A 19310-nucleotide genomic window follows, 5' to 3' on the forward strand; every position below is an offset into this window, starting at 1 on the left:
ACAGACGGGAAGGCAAAGGGTTGGAAGTTCAGATTTGAAGGTGAAAAAATAGACACATTAATTAGTATTTTATGGAAAAAGGAAGAGTTGCTACAAGTGAAAATAAAAAGAGAGAAGTATTAAATAATGGGTCTCACAACCCACGATTAAGGCTAGCTTGTTATGTGGATTTAGGTTTGGAGATTAATAATAGTTTATAGATATAGATATAGGGGGTGTTTGGCCTAGCTTTTAAAAAGCGCTTTTGGGCTAAAAAGTGATTTTCGGCTCAATAGAGCGTTTGGCAACTCATTTTTAAAATCTGATTATGCTTTTTAGAATCATAAAACTGATTTTGAAGGCCCAAAATCAGAAGCAGAAAAAAGCTGCTTCTTGAATCTGATTCTGATTTTAGATTTAAACTTCAAATTTTAATTTTATTTTTAATTTCAATATTTAAATTTAATTTAAATTTTAAATTTTAAATTCTAAATTTAAAGTTTGAAAATTTAATTTTAATTTATATTTTTATATATTAAAATTTATATTTTAAAATTCATATTTTAAAATTCATAATTATACATATTTTTAAATTTATATTAATATTTTTAAATTTTAAATTTCATAATTATTTTAAAATTATGAAATTTAAAATACCGCTGGCGTCTTCAGAAGAAGAAGAAGAAGAAGGGGTAACCCAACGAGAACACCGCTGCCGATAACTGGTAATGGCGCACCGATCCCTCTCCTAACTCTAGATCTTTGTTTCTCCTTCTGTTCTGGAAACGCTAATGATGGCGCTTCTTCTTCGTCGGGGCAGGGGAAAGGGACGGGGAGCTTCGGTAAGCGGAGGAACAAGACGCACACGCTCTGCGTGAGGTGCGGCCGCAGGAGCTTCCACCTCCAGAAGAGCCGCTGCGCCTCCTGCGGCTATCCCGCCGCCCGTATCCGCAAGTGTGAGCGTCCCTCCCTCTATCTCTCTCTAGATCATATTCTAATCATTTTGATAGATTCCTTTGGATCCGGTAGCATCTGATGTAGTTACTTGTATTCTCATCTCTTGGATGCAAAGCTGGTGGATTGGATAATTTCTCTCTCTCTCTCTCTTTCTCTTTTCATTTTGTTTTTTTTTTTTTAATGGAAAATGCTTTTAGATACTTGATTATTTTGATATTGTCTGTAACTTGGGAGGTTATTGGATCTTATCTCTTAGCATTTGATTCCATGTGAGAGGATGGATGTGATGGATTTTTTCTTTTTTGTGTAGACCAGTTCTGTAAATGTTTGATTGATTAAAAAAAAACAAAAAATTACTGTTATATGGGAAAAGATACTGGATATTCCTAGAGAGTTGATGCCGGTTGTATGATTTGATTTTGATTTTCTGCTGGTTGTATGTTTTAGGACTGGAATTTTTCTAAATTTTAAATATTTCACTGTAGGAAGACACTTTAAGTATCCTTTTTAGCTTATGTAATTGTAATATCTCTTCTGTTTACTTTATAAACCTTTTGCTGATGCTGTGGTGTTAGGGTGGTGATTGATATCAACTTAGCCCCTGTGATGTAAATGATTAATACCTTTCTTTACAAGATATTACAGTGATGAACTTAGTTAAATTGTTTAGTTCTATTTTTGTAGTGAACTTAGTCAAATTGTTTAGTTCTATGTTAGGGATAACCTGATAGCATGCTTCTGGAAGTTATTGGATCATTTGAGCTCCTTTGCAGTCGCGCATTAATTATTTGAGTCTGACTGACTCCATGATTTGTTTTCCTTATAGGTTTTATGGGGCACATCAGGACAATGCAACTTATTTTAAAATCCTTGTCCAAGGCCACTGGATAATTAACTTGACCCTAGATAGTTAACTTGCCTAAAATATTCAGATTGTGAAAACTCATTTGTTTGATGAGCACATATGACTAATCTGAAGTAAGCTGATGGTATGCACAGATACCTTTTGACTTTGTCTTTCAGAAAGGCACAGCAAAAGGTAGGCCACGAGCCTGCTCAAACTTTCTGATTCGAGTTTTTAAACTTCACTTCTCAAGTGTTATTCTTTCCTCTGCTTGTTATAGATTCTATTAGTTTGTTCAAAAGTATTGTTGTTGATTGTACTTTTGGGTCTAAGTTACAAAAATATCAAATTAGTTTTGACCTCTCATTCATATTAGGTTGTACCACCTTTATATGCTAAGTCTTAAATTTCTTTTCAACTAGGACTTATAGAATATAAACTGTTGGGAACTGGATGAATCGTCCGTCATGCGCTACTAACAAAGATGCACGAAAAATAGAGAAAATCGAATGAACGGTAAAAGAAATAAATGCAGAAAGAAGAAACCAAGATTTACGTGGTTTGGCAATTGCTTACGTCCACAGGAAGAGCGACAGAGATGTATTCCACTATATGAAGCAATAGAAGTACAATCTTACACCTTATGTCTTCTTCGAATAAAAACCAAGAGCCTTATGGTGAATCCCACCTTTCTCTTGTTCCAACGAAAACTCCAAGAAAATACCGAAAAAGCTTTTCGTAAAATCGAGAAGACCAAATTAGAGAAGTATAGAAAACTCTAACCAAAATCCTTTATGCCGTTGCTTCGAAGAATCCGAACCGCTCAGGCAATTTGGTCGAGAACCGCCGCTCCGTGATGCAGCAAATAAATCTCGTTTTATTTTCGAATGCAATTTTCTTTTATTTTGTAGGTTTGTGTTTGATTCGGACTTAAATCATTTAGTTTTAGTTGATTTGGCTAACCCAAAAAAACAATTTCCCAAAAAGAAGCCTTTGAAATTTCCAAAATTCCTTCGTTTTCTATGCATGACTCTTGGATGACTGTGTTGTGTTGAAAACGAAAAGACAATAATTTATTATCGGAGGGCTCTCAATACTATAAATACATGGTTTTTGAAGCCTTAAGATATAATTTTAGATGAATAGAAAATTCTACTCACTCTTTATCCTTGGTGTTCTACTTTCCGGTGAGATCATCGACGCTTCTTCCTCGCGCCGAGATCTTCTTCCTCGACTTGATCGTTGTCACTTCTTCCTCGTGACAAGATCGGCTTCTACTTCTACCTCTCCTTTGCTTCCAAGTTACTACTTTATCTTCTTCTTCCCCGTTGTCGAAGTTCTACTCGTGGTGTACCGCCCTCCTCGTCGATCGTGGACCCTCCGCAATCGTGTGAACGGTACACATTTTGTATCTCTCATTTCCTGATATTCTATTATTCCCTTTCAATCTAGCCTTCCACCATTACCAACCATATTTGCCAAACAACCAAACCTAAAACTTTAAATCCGATAAAGCCGAATTTACCTTTTGGAACTATTATATGTATTTTCAGTTAGTTGTTATTATCTTATATATCGAAGGTTTATCATCATCTTAGTATTGCTTCAATTCTATTTTAATTTTTGTCTTGCTGAGATTTTTGCTTCCTTGCTTTAATTATAGTAAAGTTCGCCTGAATCGATAAATTGAACCTAGTTTATTTTAAGAAATACCTTTAAACAAAAGCAAACTTGAAAATTCAATTTTGACAACCTCTCGGTTTGCATCACTTCGCTGCCAACTTCAATCCGTTGCATGCGTGTGGAAGCCACGCACCTTGAAGCACTACCGTACGGCTTCAAGAACTTAATTAATTAGCCTCTCTCTTTTTCTTGCTGTTGTACGGCGGTACGGCCTCAAGAAGAAAAGACCGGCCACCTTTTAATTAGACTATAATTAATTTTTGGCCAACACACATTCAAGCCGTACGGTCCACATGTATATATATATATATATATGCATTAGCTAAATCCTACTCTAATTCAATGTAATCATTGAATATAGTCTTGTATGGAAACCAATCCTAGTCCACTTAGCTTCCAACTTAAATTAGGATCCACCAATAAAAAAAAAATCCTAATGAGATTCTTTTTATTTTTCCATAGACCCGGTGCATGGACCAAACCAACAAAAAAGAAGGCATATCTTTAACATTCTCCACCTTGACTTTTTGTTTACTTCATTACTCCCTCTCATCTGATCGCCCCCTCTCCCCGAGGCATCCCAGTCTCTAGCAGTCAAGCAAATTAGTCAAGTTTAGACAGTGCCTAAACTTATCCGCTGTTACCGGCTTTGTCATGATGTCAGCTACATTATCCTTCGTGGAAACCTTTATAAGCTAAATTTCTCCATCATCCTCATTAGTGAGCTTCCGTAATTTGTGATACTTGATTTCTATGTGCTTTGTCCTCCCATGGTAAACTGGATTCCTGGCGAGACATATAGCACTCTGACTATCACAACCGATAATCACTTTTTCCTGTATGATCCCGAGTTCACCAACCAAGCCTCTAAGCCAGACTGCTTCCTTAGCTGTTTCGATTGCCGCCATATACTCTGCTTCTGTAATTGACAAGGCTACAGTGCGCTGCAACGTAGACTTCCAACTGATAGGTCCACCGCCCAGCAGAAAGACGTAACCTGTAATAGACCTGCGCTTGTCCAAATCACCTGCATAGTCGGAATCTACAAACCCCTTCACTTCATCATTACCAGAATCTTTTGAGTAGACAATATCTTTATCTAATGTGCCCTTCAGATACCGCAAAATTCACTTCACGGCCTCCCAGTGTTGTTTTCCTGGATTCGACATATACCGACTGACAACACTAACTGCATGTGAAAGATCAGGCATAGTGCAAATCATAGCATACATCAGGTAACCGTCTGCACTAGCATATGGTATCTTTGACATAGAAGTAACCTCCTCATCCGTCTTGGGACACATCTCCTCAGAAAGTTTGAAGTGTTGGGCTAATGGAGTCTTGACCGCCTTCGCCTCTGACATATTAAATTGCTTTATAATAGCTCATATATATGTCTTCTATGATAGCCATAACTTACTCTGTATGCTGTCGCATCTGATCTCCATACCTAGGATTTTCCTAGCACCTCCTAGGTCCTTCATGTCAAATTCTCAGCTCAACTGATTCTTTAATTGTTGCACTTCATCCGGATTCTTAGCTGCTATAAACATATCATCAACATATAGCATAAGCAGAATAAACGAACCATCTTCAAGCCTCCGATAGTGAACACAACTATCATATAAACTTCTGCTATAACCATGCTCGATCATAAACCCGTCAAACCGCTTTTACCACTGCCTCGGTGCCTGCTTCAACCTGTAGAGATATCTTTTCAGTTTGCACACTAGATTCTCCTTCCCCGGCTGAACAAAACCTTGAGGTTGTTCCATATAAATTTCTTCTACTAGATCCCAATGAAGAAATGCGGTTCGAACGTCAAGCTGCTGAAGCTCTAAATCAAACATAACCACCATAGCTAGAAGCATCCTGATTGACGTGTGCTTCACCACCGGTGAGAAGATCTCATTGAAATCGACTCTCTTTACTTGCGCATACCCCTTGGCTACCAACCGCGCCTTGAATTTTTCTGGTTCTCCATCTGCACCCTGCTTCTTTTTGTAGATCCATGTGCAACCTATGGATCTCTTCCCTTCCGGTAATTGAATTAGATCCTATATTTGATTCTTCTGTAGAGACTCCATCTCTTTTGTGATAGCCGTTATCCATCTGCCACTATCTCTGTCCTGCATCGCCTCCTGATAGGAAGTGGGATCATCTGATGTAATTAATAAGGCATAAGATACTACATTCTCCAACCTGTACCGTAAAGGTGGACGAATCTGTCTCCTTTCCCTTCCTTTAGCGATAGAGTAGGGCTCTTCCGAAGTGCTTTCAATCGAATCGCTTTGTGTACTGCGATCATCCTGATGGTGGGGTTGCTCCACCTGATCATCTACACCCTCTTGCCGCTCCACCTGGATCTGCGTAGTTTTCGACTGTTCTTCATGTTGAGTCTCCTGATGATCCTTACGCGGCATTGCTTTTTTGTCAAAAACTACGTCTCTGCTAATCACCTTCTTCTTGGCGATAGGGTCTCACAGCTTGTATCCTTTAACATCCATATCGTATCCAAGAAATATGAAGGGCTTTGACTTCGAATCTAATTTTGTGCGCTGATTTTCCTGGATATGGACATAAGCAGAACAACCAAAGACCCGTAAGAAGGAATAATCTGCAAGTTTACCTGTCCATACTTCCTCCGGTGTTTTGAGTTCGATTGCTGTGGCGGGAGATCGATTAATAATATAGCACGCCATATCTACTGCTTCAGCCCAGAACTCCTTTGGCAAATCTGCACATAACCTCATGGATCTGGCACGTTCTAACAATGTCCGGTTCATTCTTTCTGCTACCCATTTTGCTATGCAGTACTTGGAACCGTGTAATGACGTACAATACCTTCATCCTTGCAAAATTTCTTAAACTCCCGAGAAGTGAACTCTCCACCATTGTCCGTTCGAAGAACCTTGACCTGCTTTCCAGTTTGTTTCTCCACTTCATTCTTCCAATGTCTGAACTTTATAAATGCTTCAGAGTTTTCCTTCATGAAGAATATCCAAACCTTACGGGGGAAATCATCGATAAATGTAATAAAATATAGCGCACCACCTTTCGAAGTCACAGGAGCTGGTCCCCACACGTACGCATGGATGTACTCAAGTATACTTTTGCTTTTATGACTGGAGGTCCTAAAACTCAACCTTTTCTGTTTTCCAAATAAACAATATTTGCAGAAATTGAGTTTACAGGATTTAATACCTTTAAGTACTCCCCTTTTATGCAGTTTCAACATCCTTCTTTCACTCATGTGGGCTAGTCTCATGTGCCATAGCTCCGTATCATCGCATCATGATCTTCTGAGGATGTTACTGCAACGCCTCCAATCACCGACTCGCCGATCAGCCTATACAGATTCCCTTTTTTCTCTCCTTTCATGACGACCATGGCACCCTTTTTAACTTGACGACTCCACCTGAAATGCTAATAGAATAGCCAGTAGAGTCAAGAGTACCAAGTGATATAAGATTCAACCTGAGATCCGGAATGTGTCTCACATCCGTTAACGTCCTCACCACACTATGAAACATCTTTATTTCTACTGTTTTGATACCGACAATCTTGCAGCTAGTGCAATTATCAATCATAACACTATTGCCTTCACAAGACTTATAAGTATCAAATAAAGACCTGTTTGGAGACATGTGATAAGAACAACCAGAATCTAATATCCAGTCACCATAAGAGTCAGAATCTGTTGTAACCATCAAGACGTCCTGACTGGAATCACTGGCTACGCTCGTCGTATTTGCAGAGGAATTCTGATTTCGCAGCCAAGCCTTCCTCTTTTCGCAGTTCTTTTTCATGTGGCCCTCTTTCTTACAGAAATAACACTTCACTTTTTTCGATTTTGACTTGGAACGGGATCTTCCTTTACCTGCATCACGGTCGCTAGATTGTTCCCTTCCTCCACTTGTATCATTTACGACCAAACCTGCATTGCTTTCTTCGGTACTCGCCTGCAACTTGATCTCTTCAGATAAAAGTGTCGTGTAACATCTTCCATCTTTAGAGTTTGCTTCCCGTACAGTATGGTGGTCACCAAGTGATTGTAGGACGACGGAAGTGATGTAAGAAAAATCAACGCCTTATCGTCCTCGTCAATCTTGACATTAATGCTGAGCAAATCTGCAATAATCTTATTAAAAGTGTTCAAGTGTTCCGTTATTGCCGTACCTTCCTTCATGCGTAGCCCATATAATTTTTGCTTTAGGTACAGCACGTTCGAGAGGCTTTTTGTCATGTACAGTTTCTCTAGCTTGTTCCACATGCCGACTGTAGTTTCTTCATCCATGACGTTATACATCACATCATCTGCTAGACACAATATAATTGTATTTACTGCTCGCAGATCAATCTCCTCCCAATCTTCATCGCTCATCGATGTTGGCTTTTTCGATTTTCTGAGCAACGCCTTATGAAGGCTCTGTTGAACCAAAAAGGCTTTCACTCTTCTCTGCCAAAGACCAAAGTTTCCTTTACTGTCAAATTTTTCCACCTCAAACTTAGAAGACGAGACCTTCGACATCTCTGATGTAGCGCAAACCTTAGGCTCTGACACCACTTATTGGGAACTAGATGAATTGTCCGTCATGCGCTACCAACAAAGATGCACGAAAAATAGAGAAAATTGAACGAACGGTAAAAGAAATAAATGCAGAAAGAAAAAACCAAGATTTACGTGGTTCAAATGCAGAAAGAAGAAACCAAGATTTACGTGGTTCGGCAATTGCTTACGTCCACGGGGAGAGCGAGAGAGATGTATTCCACTATATAAAGCAATCGAAATACAATCTTACACCTTATGTCTTCTCTGAATAAAAACCAAGAGTCTTATGGTGAATCTCACATTTCTCTTGTTCCAACGAAAACTCCAATAAAATACCGAAAAAACTTTTCGTAAAATCGAGAAGACCAAATTAGAGAAGTATAGAAAACTCTAACCAAAATCCTTTATGCCGTTGCTTCGAAGAATCCGAACCGCTAAGGCAATTTGGTCGAGAACCACCACTCCGCCGCCGACTTCAATCCGTTGCATGCGTGCGAAAGCCGCGCACCTTGAAGCACTACCGTACGGCTTCAAGAACTTAATTAATTAGCCTCTCTCTTTTTTTTGCTGTCGTACCGCCTCAAGAAGAAAAGATCGGCCACCTTTTAATTAAACTCTAATTAATTTTTGGCCACCACACATTCAAGCCGTGCGGTCCACATGCATATATATACATGTATGCATTAGCTAAATCCTACTCTAATTCAATGTAATCATTGAATATAAAGTCTTGTATGGAAACCAATCCTAGTCCACTTAGGTTCCAACTTAAATTAGGATCCACCAATAAAAAAAAAATCCTAATGAGATCCTTTCTATTTTTCCATAGACCCGGTGCATGGACCAAACCAATAAAAAAGAAGGCATATCTTTAACATAAACTTGTGTAGAACAAGCCACCACTGGTTGTCCAGTTGGCAAATGGCAAGTATCGTAATCCTCAAGAATTAGGTGTTGACTCAAGTCCTGCTACAAGAAGGAACTCCAATGCGTGTGTGAGCCTACTAGCTAGTTCAAAAGGATAAGAAAAAGGAAAAAACTTGTTACTTTGATTATTTTAGTAGTTTTGGATTGCTTTGGGCATACTTTCCGCTAGAAGGTTGTGTGAGGAATGTGGAAAACCAAAGGTAAGGAAAACAAACAAAGAGAAAGTGGCAATTAATTTTTTTTCCCTAGCCCTTAAACTAATACTATAATTTACTGTTGGCTTTACATAATGTAATATACCGAAACCTCGGAAGAGAATATTGGACTTTAGCCAAATTGACTAAAGCGTTCGACAGAAAAAGCTAGACAAAATCGAATTAACATTCCAATAATGTTGGAAGGATTAAAAATGAGTTCTAAAAGAGTTAGAAAGGTTTTAGTATCGATTGGCGCGAAATAGAATCGAAAAGATGCAAAACTGAAATTCTGGGGGTTTGGTACCGATACAACATCGAGGTGGTACCGGTACCATATGTAAAAACCCGAGTAGCTGCTCTCGGGTTGGTCTCTGCGAGGTTGTGTAACCGGTGACAAAGGAGCCTGTACCGGTACCAAGTCTGCTTCGCAGCAGAATTAGATTTGCTGCAAATATGAGTTTTGAGAGGGTCTAAATGCAATTGTAGCATCTTATAAAAGCCTCCAACACTTCTCTCCTCTGGTCCACAGCAGCAAACACCTCTCTTCTTTCATTTCTCTCTTTCTCTTTCTAGAAATCTCTCCAAGGAGCTAAAGGGACGAGAAGAGAAGGCTTTGGAGGAGATTTTGGAGGATTTGGAGGCTTGGGAACTCTCCTACAAGGTGGACTTAGGAGAGCTTAGGGCAAAGGTGAGGTTTTCTTGTAAGATCTAGGTTAGGGCTTGGATTTTATGCCCTAGATTTTTGGATTTGAGCTTCTTACAAGAGTAGAAACCTTCTAGAGGCTATAGAACACATGAAAATAAGTTTTCTTCATGTGCTCTCATGGTGGCTCTCTAGGGCTTGGTTTGTATGTCCTAGAAATGGTTGGAAAGGCTTAGGAAAGGTTCTAAACGAGTTTCTAGAAGTTCAACAAGCTTGCTTTTGCTTGTTCTAGAGATCAAACCCAAATATTTAACAAATGACATTGTTAGGGCATCAAAATTGGGGCTTATGTCCTAGAGTGGTTTAAAGGCAAATTGACCTTGTAGAAACCTAATTGGGGATATAACGAACGCGTTGGTGCGCTCGGTTCGACAATCCGACGAGTGTACGCTAAGATATTGACAAAACACCATTTTTGGTACAGATAGCCGCAGCACGCTGAATAGGCGCCCAAAAATTCTAAGAATTGAACTGTAGCACCCTTGCAACCATATAAGGTGGGTGGTGCATTCCAAAAACGTTGAATTTCCTTTTATGTCTAAAGTGTTATTTTTGAGCATATGTGAATGTTGAGCATTGTGCATAGTAGGGTTAATTGAGAGCTTCTAGTTGCATGTTATGAGTATAAATGCATGTAAAATAATGATAAAAGAGCAAGAACTTGTAAACCTTATGTATGCATGATCAATGACAAGAACCTAGTTGAGGTAGAAAACAAAAGTGACATGTGGACATAAATGTAGAGAGTGGCATTAAAGAGTCTTGAATACTAGTGTTACAATAGTGACATTAATGGGACAAGATGCTAGAGTTGAACACTTAGAGAACAAGTGTGGTATTAGTGAATGAGTACAAAGAACAAGTTACTATATATGACACTAGTGAAAGATAAAGAATGCAAGTAAAGAGAAATAGTAACATTGTGACATAGAAACCTTAAAGTTAAGGGGTTACATAAGCATTGGAATCCTTAAAGCTAAGGATTGATCATACTCGCCGATAGTCTTGGCTTGAGGGAGGTCGCTCCCCCTTGAGCGATGAGCTCTGGAGTTGTCATCACTGGGAAGGGGAATCCCCAGAGGACGGTCCCAACGGGAGGAAACTGAGGGCCCGCTATTTGGGATTTGAGTTGGTGAGTTATGGAACCCTACGGGAGGAAGCTGAGGGCCCAACTGGTTAGCCACAAGATTGTGTAAAGAAAATGTGATCTTGCATTCATCATGAGCATTCATTGAGCATATGATTGATTATATTTGTTCAGGCATATTAGCTGCATTTGTTTAGTTAGTTACTATCTATTCTTTCTTCTATTATGCCTGATTTAGACCTAGTGGGAAAGTCGGCGAGTTCGGCGGCAGAACCCACTGAGAACTTTGTTGTAGTTCTCACCCCACTATTTCCACAGAGCCGGGACCGAGCGAGCCGGTGGACGATCGCGGTAAGGGTATCGCGCCGTAGATTGTGACTTCCCTAGTCAGTTTTATTTTGCTAGTTGCATTATCCCTTTATATCATCTTTTGTATTTTGATGATTATAGATGTTTAAATGAACATGAATGATGTAAAAGAATTTATGATTTAATGTAAAAGCTTATCTTTTGGAGGAAGTACACCATGTTCATTTTGGCGATTATGTGTTGTATAAAAGAAATGGTGCAAAGAATGTAAGAGAGTTATATTAAAGATGTATGCATGTATGTGATTTAAAGTTAATCATGTTACTTGTACGTTGATTAGTTAATACTTTCACTTTGGCTATTGCTTGTTCTCGTGCAAGACATTATGAATGCTTCCGCATGTGCAAATTTTATACTCCATTTGTACTTGTTGTTGAGCCTTTGGCGGACATGAGAGGTGCTGTCCGTTCGATGTCTGTTCGACGTATCCGAACCGACCAAATAGGCCGGGCTCGGGGCGTGACACATAGATTGTAGTTTTTTTTTTGGGATAGATCCAACTCTTATAACTAGTAAACATCAAAAGGGAAGAAGTTCAAGTATTTCCATCGAACGGTGAAATCAATTTATAAGAAAGTGAAAATGTATGGAACTTACCTCAACTATTTTCTATTTTGATTTGACTACCAATGTCACGCCTCGAGCCCGGTCCTATTTGGCCGGTTCGAGCACGTCGAACAGACGCCGAACGGACAGAGCCTTCCCTGTCCGTCCAAGGCTAAACAACAAGTACAAATAGAGTACAAAATTTGCACATGCGGAAGCATAATAATGGCTTGCACGAGGGCAAGCAATGGCCAAAGTGAAAGTACTAACTAAACATCATACAAGTAATATGATTAAGTTTAAATCACATACATGCGTTCAACTTTAATAGAATTCTTTTACATTCTTTGCATCATTTTTTTTATACATCACAATATCCCCAAAATAAACAATGTAATTCCGTCAAAAGACAAGCTTTTACATTAAACCATAAATCCTTTTACATCATTCATATACTTTCATTTAAACATCTATAATCATCAAGATACAAAAGATGGTATAAAAGGGTAATGCAACTAGCAAAATAAAACTGACTAGGGAAGTCACTGTCTACGGGGCGATACCCTTACCGCTATCATACGCCGGCTCGCTCGGTCCCGGCTTTGTGGAAATTGTGGGGTGAGAACTACAACAAAGTTCCCAGTGGGTTCGGCAGCCGACCTCGCTGACTTTCCTACTAGGTCTAAATTAGGCATAATAGAAGAAAAAAGATATAGATAGTAACCAAACTATACAAATGCAGCTAATATATCTGAACAATAATCAATGCTATGCTCAATAAAATGCTCATGATGAATGCAAGATCATAATTTCATTGCCCAATCTCTTGGCTAACCCGTAGGTTTCGCCCTCAATAAACTCACCAATCCAAATCTCTACTATCGGGGAGAAACTCCTACAACCCGACGGGACCGTCCTCTGGGAAGAAACTACTACGACCCAGTGATGACTACTTCGGAGCTCATCGCCCGAGGGGGAGCTACCGCCCTCCGAGCAAGGACTTATAGGCGAGTATGATCCAATCCTTAACTCTAAGGATTCCAATTTCAATCCATTCCTTAACTATAAGGATTCCAATTTCAATCCATTCCTTAACTATAAGGAAGCAATGCTCATATGACCCTTAACTATAAGGTTGTTATGTCATAATGTCACTATCTCTCTTTACTTGCATTCTCTAACTTTCACTAGTGTCATATACACTACTTTGTTCTTTGTACTTGTTTACTAATGCCACACTTGTTCTCTAAGTGTTCAACTCTAGCATTCAATGCATTCACTAATGTCGTTCTACTACGAGTCCATCTCTAGTATTCATTGCATTTGGAAATGTCACACAATCCATATGTCATAATGTCATTTTGTTCTATGCCTTTTCTAGGTTCTTGTCATTACTCATGCATACATAGAGTTACACAAGTTCCAACTCTTTTACAATTATTTCTCATGCATTTGTACTCACAACATGCAAATAGAAGCTCTCAATTAATCCTATCATGCACAATGCTCAATATACATTTTTGCTCAAAAATGACACTTTAGACATAAAAGAAAATTCAACGTTTTCGGAATGCACCACCCACCTTAGATGGTTGTAAGGATGCTACGGTTCAATTCTTGGAATTTTTGGGCGTCTATTATGCGTGCTGCGGCTATCTGTACCAAAAATGACGTTTTTGTCAATATGTGTGCGTACACTCGTTGGATCACCGAACCGAGTTTATATTTTTGTTAAAAATACCCCTAATTAGGTTTCTACAAGGTCAATTTGCCTTTAAACCACTCTAGGGCAAAAGCCCCAATTTTGGTGCCCTAACAATGCCATTTGTCAAATCTTTGAATTTGATCTCTAGAACAAGCAAAAGAAAGCTTGTTGAACCTCTAGGAACTCATTTAGAACATTTTCTAAGCCTTTCCAACCATTTCTAGGGCATACCACATGAACCCTAGAAGTTCATCATGAGAGCACATGAAGCTACCATGGATTTTCATGGAGTTCATGCCTCAAGAGTGTTTCTAGCTTTGCAAGACGACCAAAATCTAAGGTTTTAGGGTATAAATCCAAACCTTAGAACCATTCTTGCAAAAGAACTCACCTTAGCCCTAAGCTCTCCCAAGTCCACCTTGTAGGTGAGTTCCCAACCCTCCTAATCCTCCAAAATCTCCTCCAAAGCCTTCTCTTCTCCTTCCCTTTAGCTCCTTGGAGAGATTTCTAGAGAGAGAAAGAGAGAAATGAGAGAGGAGAGGTGTTTGGCTGTGAAAGAGAGAGGGGAGGGGTGTTTGGGGTGTTATTATGTTGTAACATTTGCAACAAAACCCTCCCTTTTCTCTAATTTGCAGCAGACCTATTCTTGCTGCCAGACCCAGTTTGTACCGGTACAGGACAGGGTGTTACCGGTTACACGATCGCACAGAGGCAAACCCGAGAGTAGCTTCTCTCGGTCTGCACTGTTGTACCGGTACAGGTACAATGTTGTACCGGTACAAAAGCTCCAAACTTATGTTTTTTGCATCTTTTCGATTCTATTTCGCGCCGATCGATGCTAAAACCTTTCTAATCCTTTTGGAACTTATTTTTAACCCTTCCAACATTGTTGGAATGTTAATTTGATTTCGTCCAACTTTTTCTCTTGGATGCTTTAGTCAATTTTGTTAAAGTCCAATATTCTCTACCGAGTTTCGATACGTTACAACCAAACATTTTAAAAGTTTTGATTTTGCTACCTAACCTTTCAATTTATTTTATTTGAGTTAGTTAATGACTCTTTTAACTTCAAAATTTGAATGCATCGTTTAATTTTACAAATTTCATGAGTATACTTTATGCTATTCATGTAGTTGTAAATTTATTAAAGTAAACATATAACTTAAATTTTGTATTGAAAGAGCCATTATATGACTAAAATCAAAATAAATTGAAAGGATGGATACTAAAATCGAAATTTTGATAGGTTGAATAATAGAATTAAAATGACCTACAGTTTAGGCAAGTTCAATACATTTTTACCTTATAAGAATGGAGAATCGATGCAATGATGCTTGAAATACTCTGCTATATGTTGAATTTACCATTAGTAAAATTGATCAATTGAGGATGTTTTTGTCTTGAAATTTTGTATCCGAAACAATTGATTTGTTTCTTTGAGCTTTTCTGCCTAAAGCTTTTATTTTATGGCTTCTGCTTCTGCTTTAACTTAATTTCTGTGGAGACTAGCTAACACTTGCCTATGATTGGCTGCTATCATGCTAGCAGAAGACGGCCTAAGCTATCAAAACTCTGAAACTATTCAACCTTTGCCAAATCTTTGATACTATCTTACTTTCAGAATTGTTCTTGTTTTGCATTTCGAATCTTGATTTGTATAGACAAAATCATTGGAGATTGGAGAAATGAAATTTAAGGTTCGATGCAATACCAATGTGGCATGACTTTTGGACAAGGACTACCAAGATAGTTCAATGTGTTGAAATAATCATCTAAAAGCCCATTAAGATGGTGTTTCTTAAGACTTAAGAAATAGTGAAATTAAAAAAAAGATCTGTCATAGAAATCCGTTCATAGGAACAATTAAAGTAAGATTCTTTGCTTTGATATGAATTAAACTGCATCGCCTACTAGTGGTTATTTTACATTACACTTTACGACAAAATCCCCGGTGCTCCATTTATTAGGAAATAGTATTTGTTGTTCTAGCTTTATCTGATTTCAGGCCGCTATTTAAGCTGAATCGTTGTAATTTGGTTCCTTAGATTTTTGAATTTCGTTGTCTAATATTGGCCATGGTCATTGTCTTTAGTTTCCACTTTCATGTTCTGTTTTCTTCTGACTCCTATTATGGAAGTTAAATACAACACTGCATATTTGTTCTTAAGCAGTAAGTCTCTTGGGTAAATCAATGTGCTTATAAAGCACCTCACTGGGCGGAGAAATTAATCTCTATAACGCCCATGCCATGGTAGGAAGGTTGCACAATCACAATTATCCACATAGCACTAAATCCACAGTTAGATATCTTCTTTGCCATCATTTTCTTCTTGAAATTATTAAAATACCGTTGATATGACCTGATTTATCTGACATGGCCTTGTGCTTCCCCACGTGGTGTGGACATTATATAGGAGATTTGTTTCATTGAGTTTTGGTTGATATTGTATCATTATTGTGGTAGTCGGTTCACTCTTTTCTTATTCTTTCATCAAAGTGTTTTTTCATTCTTTCTTTGACTAATTCATGTTAATAATAGATAATTGGAGTGCGAAGGCAATTAGGAGAAAGACAACAGGCACTGGTAGGATGAGATATCTTCGTCACGTGCCTAGTAGGTTCAAGAGCAACTTCAGAGAAGGTAACTTTTATTTCACCACACATATGGCATTCTAAATTTTTCCTACTCTTGTCTAATGGCTAGCATTAGGGAAAATTAGGCAGATGGCTTACCGTTTTCCTTTTATCATGTGATTTTGTTTATGATATGATGACACCACAATTGACTCTAGTATTGCGTGACGGGTTTAATGTCAATTTTCTTTTAAATTTTGATTCCACGAGACAAATTATTTCTTTTCTACATGTTTCAGGAAGTCAGGCGGTAGTATCTAAGAAGGCTGGAATTGCTGCAACCGCTTAGAGCAAAAACTGCCTGTTCACTTTAGGCCGGAAACTGTGAGAACCATTTCGTTCTATTTTGTTCTGATTTTCTGCTGCTGTTCTAGTCATGCACTCTTCTGTCGTTTGAGACATGAAGATACTATTCATTGCATGCTTAATTTGTTTGAATTCTGAGACGAAGTTCGGCTTTTCTAGAGATATCGTATTTGAAGTTTTGAGGTTATCAACATATTTGTTTGATGGCCTCTGTTTTTGTTTTTCTGTTTTTTCGGTAGTCTTGGGAAATGTACTGTGAAAGCTCCCAGAGTAAATTGCATGATACGATTGGTTATTGATCTCGTTCAAATTTCCTGTAGCTCAAGATTGTGTTACAATGGATGCACGGAACCTAATAAGTTCCTGTTTCGGGTAGTGTTGCTTTGTGGAACTCCATTTTACTTCCTAACGAAGGTAACTTCCTAATGTCTTCCTGATTGGCGGGATGGATTAATGGTTTATTTTCGTTGCCCACTCTTCAAATGTCAAAGATAACCAGTTGATTAAGAATAGTCTCTGGTCTCCTAAGGTGCCATGGGAGATCATTGATAATTCCAGTTGTCTTCAAATTAGATTTGAAAAGTTGTAAAATGAACCCTGTGAGCCGTTTCAACTGTTCGTAGGGGGCCATTTGGTTTCATGTAATTGTAAATGCAACACACCCAAGGGTTTAAGTGCATGTGTATACCTGGTGTATCCACATTGGACTCGGTTGTAACCAATCGTTTTGCATTTGATCTTAGCTTGGGATCAACGAATTCAAACTTATCCCTCTTCAGGGAATAGGGTAAGATTGAATATAAATAGGTTTAAATTAAAAACTTATCCTTTCGTTTGTTATATGTCAGTTTCCCCAATTTGGATTGATATTTTGAGAAAGAGGGATAGAAATTACATTTCTCTCTTCCCGATCAAAATAATATAGACAAATAAGCGGCTGTTTGGTTTATCGGAAAAGTGTGAACAAAAATTTTCAAATATTTTTTATGAAGAACTTATTTTTTAAAAAAATATATCATCTGTTTGATTTCAGGGAAAATAAACAATTTTAGAATTTTTTTTTCATATTTCACAAAAAAACTAGCAATTTTGTTTTTCTACATTTTTTTAAGAAAAACAAAAACATTAGTTTTCTATAAAATATGGAAAAAGGTTTTCTATTGAAGCTTATTTTCTTTAGAACTAGATAGATAGAAAAATTGAGAAAATGATTTTTCATGAAAAACTATTTTTTCCTATTTTCTTTTTTTCCACGTTTGAAAAACGAACAAACCACCCATATGAGAATTTCCTCTACTTTCCTCCCTTTCCTCGATCAAATTTCTTTATTCCTTTCAGATTTTGACCCGTAGATATAGGAAAGACTCAGGTAGGCCCCTTGTGGGGAATAGACGAGATTCGTGGAAGATTCAGAAGCATCAAACGTAAGGACAATTGAAGAAGGTTTGTCATACAAGCAACCCAATCTGATTTCTAGATGTGTTGTCTATCCAGTTTGTAAATATCCTTCATTTGCTTTCGTCTAACAACTGATTTTAGAGCTGGATTTATTTGTTTTTGCCTTTTGATCATCATGCTTGTGATGTTACGATATGACAGCATTCTTTGATTATACATCTATGGTTGTAGATTAGTTCTATAAGTTATTTTTCTAGTTTTCGTTCTTTTTCTTGGTGAATTTTTTCGAAAACCTGAATATGTCTTAGGTTTTAATGCATATTATTGATTGTGAAACATATATATATATATATATATATATAGAGTCCGTCTCCCGTACTTTCGAAAGTATGGGAGGCCCCGTGCTTGTAAGTTGTTTTCGATGATAGGACGTTCGATTCGACGATCGGCTCCGTTAGGTATGATCTACCCTATTGGAACTATCTAGAAACCAAATTTTAGATTTTTTTGACATTATTTACTAAGCGATCAAAAGGTCTAAAAAATGACTATTTAACGGTCGATGTGGCACATTTTTAAGTTCAACGGTGTAGAAGTATCCAAATTACATGAAAATTTAATAGAAAATTCTACTTAACATCAGTAGCAAGATCAATACTTCTGATTTAAAATTTGAATCATTTATCACTGTTTTTTATGAGATTTTCATTTTCAGCCGTTCATTTTGAGGCTACTCATTCACTAGACAAACGAAATCAAAAAATTATGAAATTTGGTTTCTGGATAGTTCCAATAGCGTAGATCAAGTTTAACGGAACCGATCGCCGAATCGGATGTTCCATCATCGAAAACAACTTACAACCACGGGGCCTCCCGTACTTTCGAAAGCATAGGAGCCCAGCTCTCTCTCTCTCTCTCTATATATATATATATATATATATATATATGAGTACGTCTCCCGTGCTTTCGAAAGTACGGAGGCCTCCGTACTTGTAAGTTGTTTTCGTTGATAGGACATCCAATTCGACGATTGGCTCCGTTAGGTATAATTTATGCTATTGGAACTATCTAGAAACCAAATTTTATAATTTTTCGACATCATTTACCAAGCGATCACAGGGTCTCAAAAATGACTATTTTAACGGCCGATGTGATACGTTTTTAAGTTCAACGGTGTAGAAGTATCCAAATTATATGAAACTTTAATAGAAAATTCTACTTAACATCAAGAGCAAGAACAATACTTCCGATTTGAAATTTGAGTCATTTATCACTATTTTTTATGAGATTTTTATTTTCAGCCGTTTATTTTGAGGCTACTCGTTCACTAGGCAAACGAAATCAAAAAATTATGAAATTTGGTTTCTAAATAGTTCTAATAGCATAGATCATGTTTAACGGAACCGATTGCCGAATCGGACGT

The 19310-nt window shown here is 37.8% G+C and overlaps 1 protein-coding gene across 4 annotated transcripts; it reads left to right on the top strand.

Annotated features, from left to right (window-relative positions):
• On the top strand, window positions 645-16799 carry LOC109707913. 4 transcript variants are annotated; one of them, XM_020229454.1, is made up of 6 exons: window positions 645-704; window positions 800-935; window positions 1763-1975; window positions 2973-3177; window positions 16089-16190; window positions 16423-16799. In XM_020229454.1, the coding sequence occupies exons 3-6, from the start codon at window positions 1928-1930 to the stop codon at window positions 16470-16472; spliced, it is 405 nt and encodes a 134-aa protein (XP_020085043.1). In that variant the 5' UTR covers window positions 645-704; window positions 800-935; window positions 1763-1927; the 3' UTR covers window positions 16473-16799. The 4 variants fall into 4 exon arrangements, 2 of the variants coding, with proteins under 2 accessions (XP_020085043.1, XP_020085042.1); XR_002215582.1 differs by lacking the exon at window positions 2973-3177; XR_002215581.1 differs by lacking the exons at window positions 1763-1975; window positions 2973-3177.

The sequence above is a fragment of the Ananas comosus genome, linkage group 3 (genome assembly GCF_001540865.1).
Source record: "Ananas comosus cultivar F153 linkage group 3, ASM154086v1, whole genome shotgun sequence".
NCBI lineage: Eukaryota > Viridiplantae > Streptophyta > Magnoliopsida > Poales > Bromeliaceae > Ananas > Ananas comosus.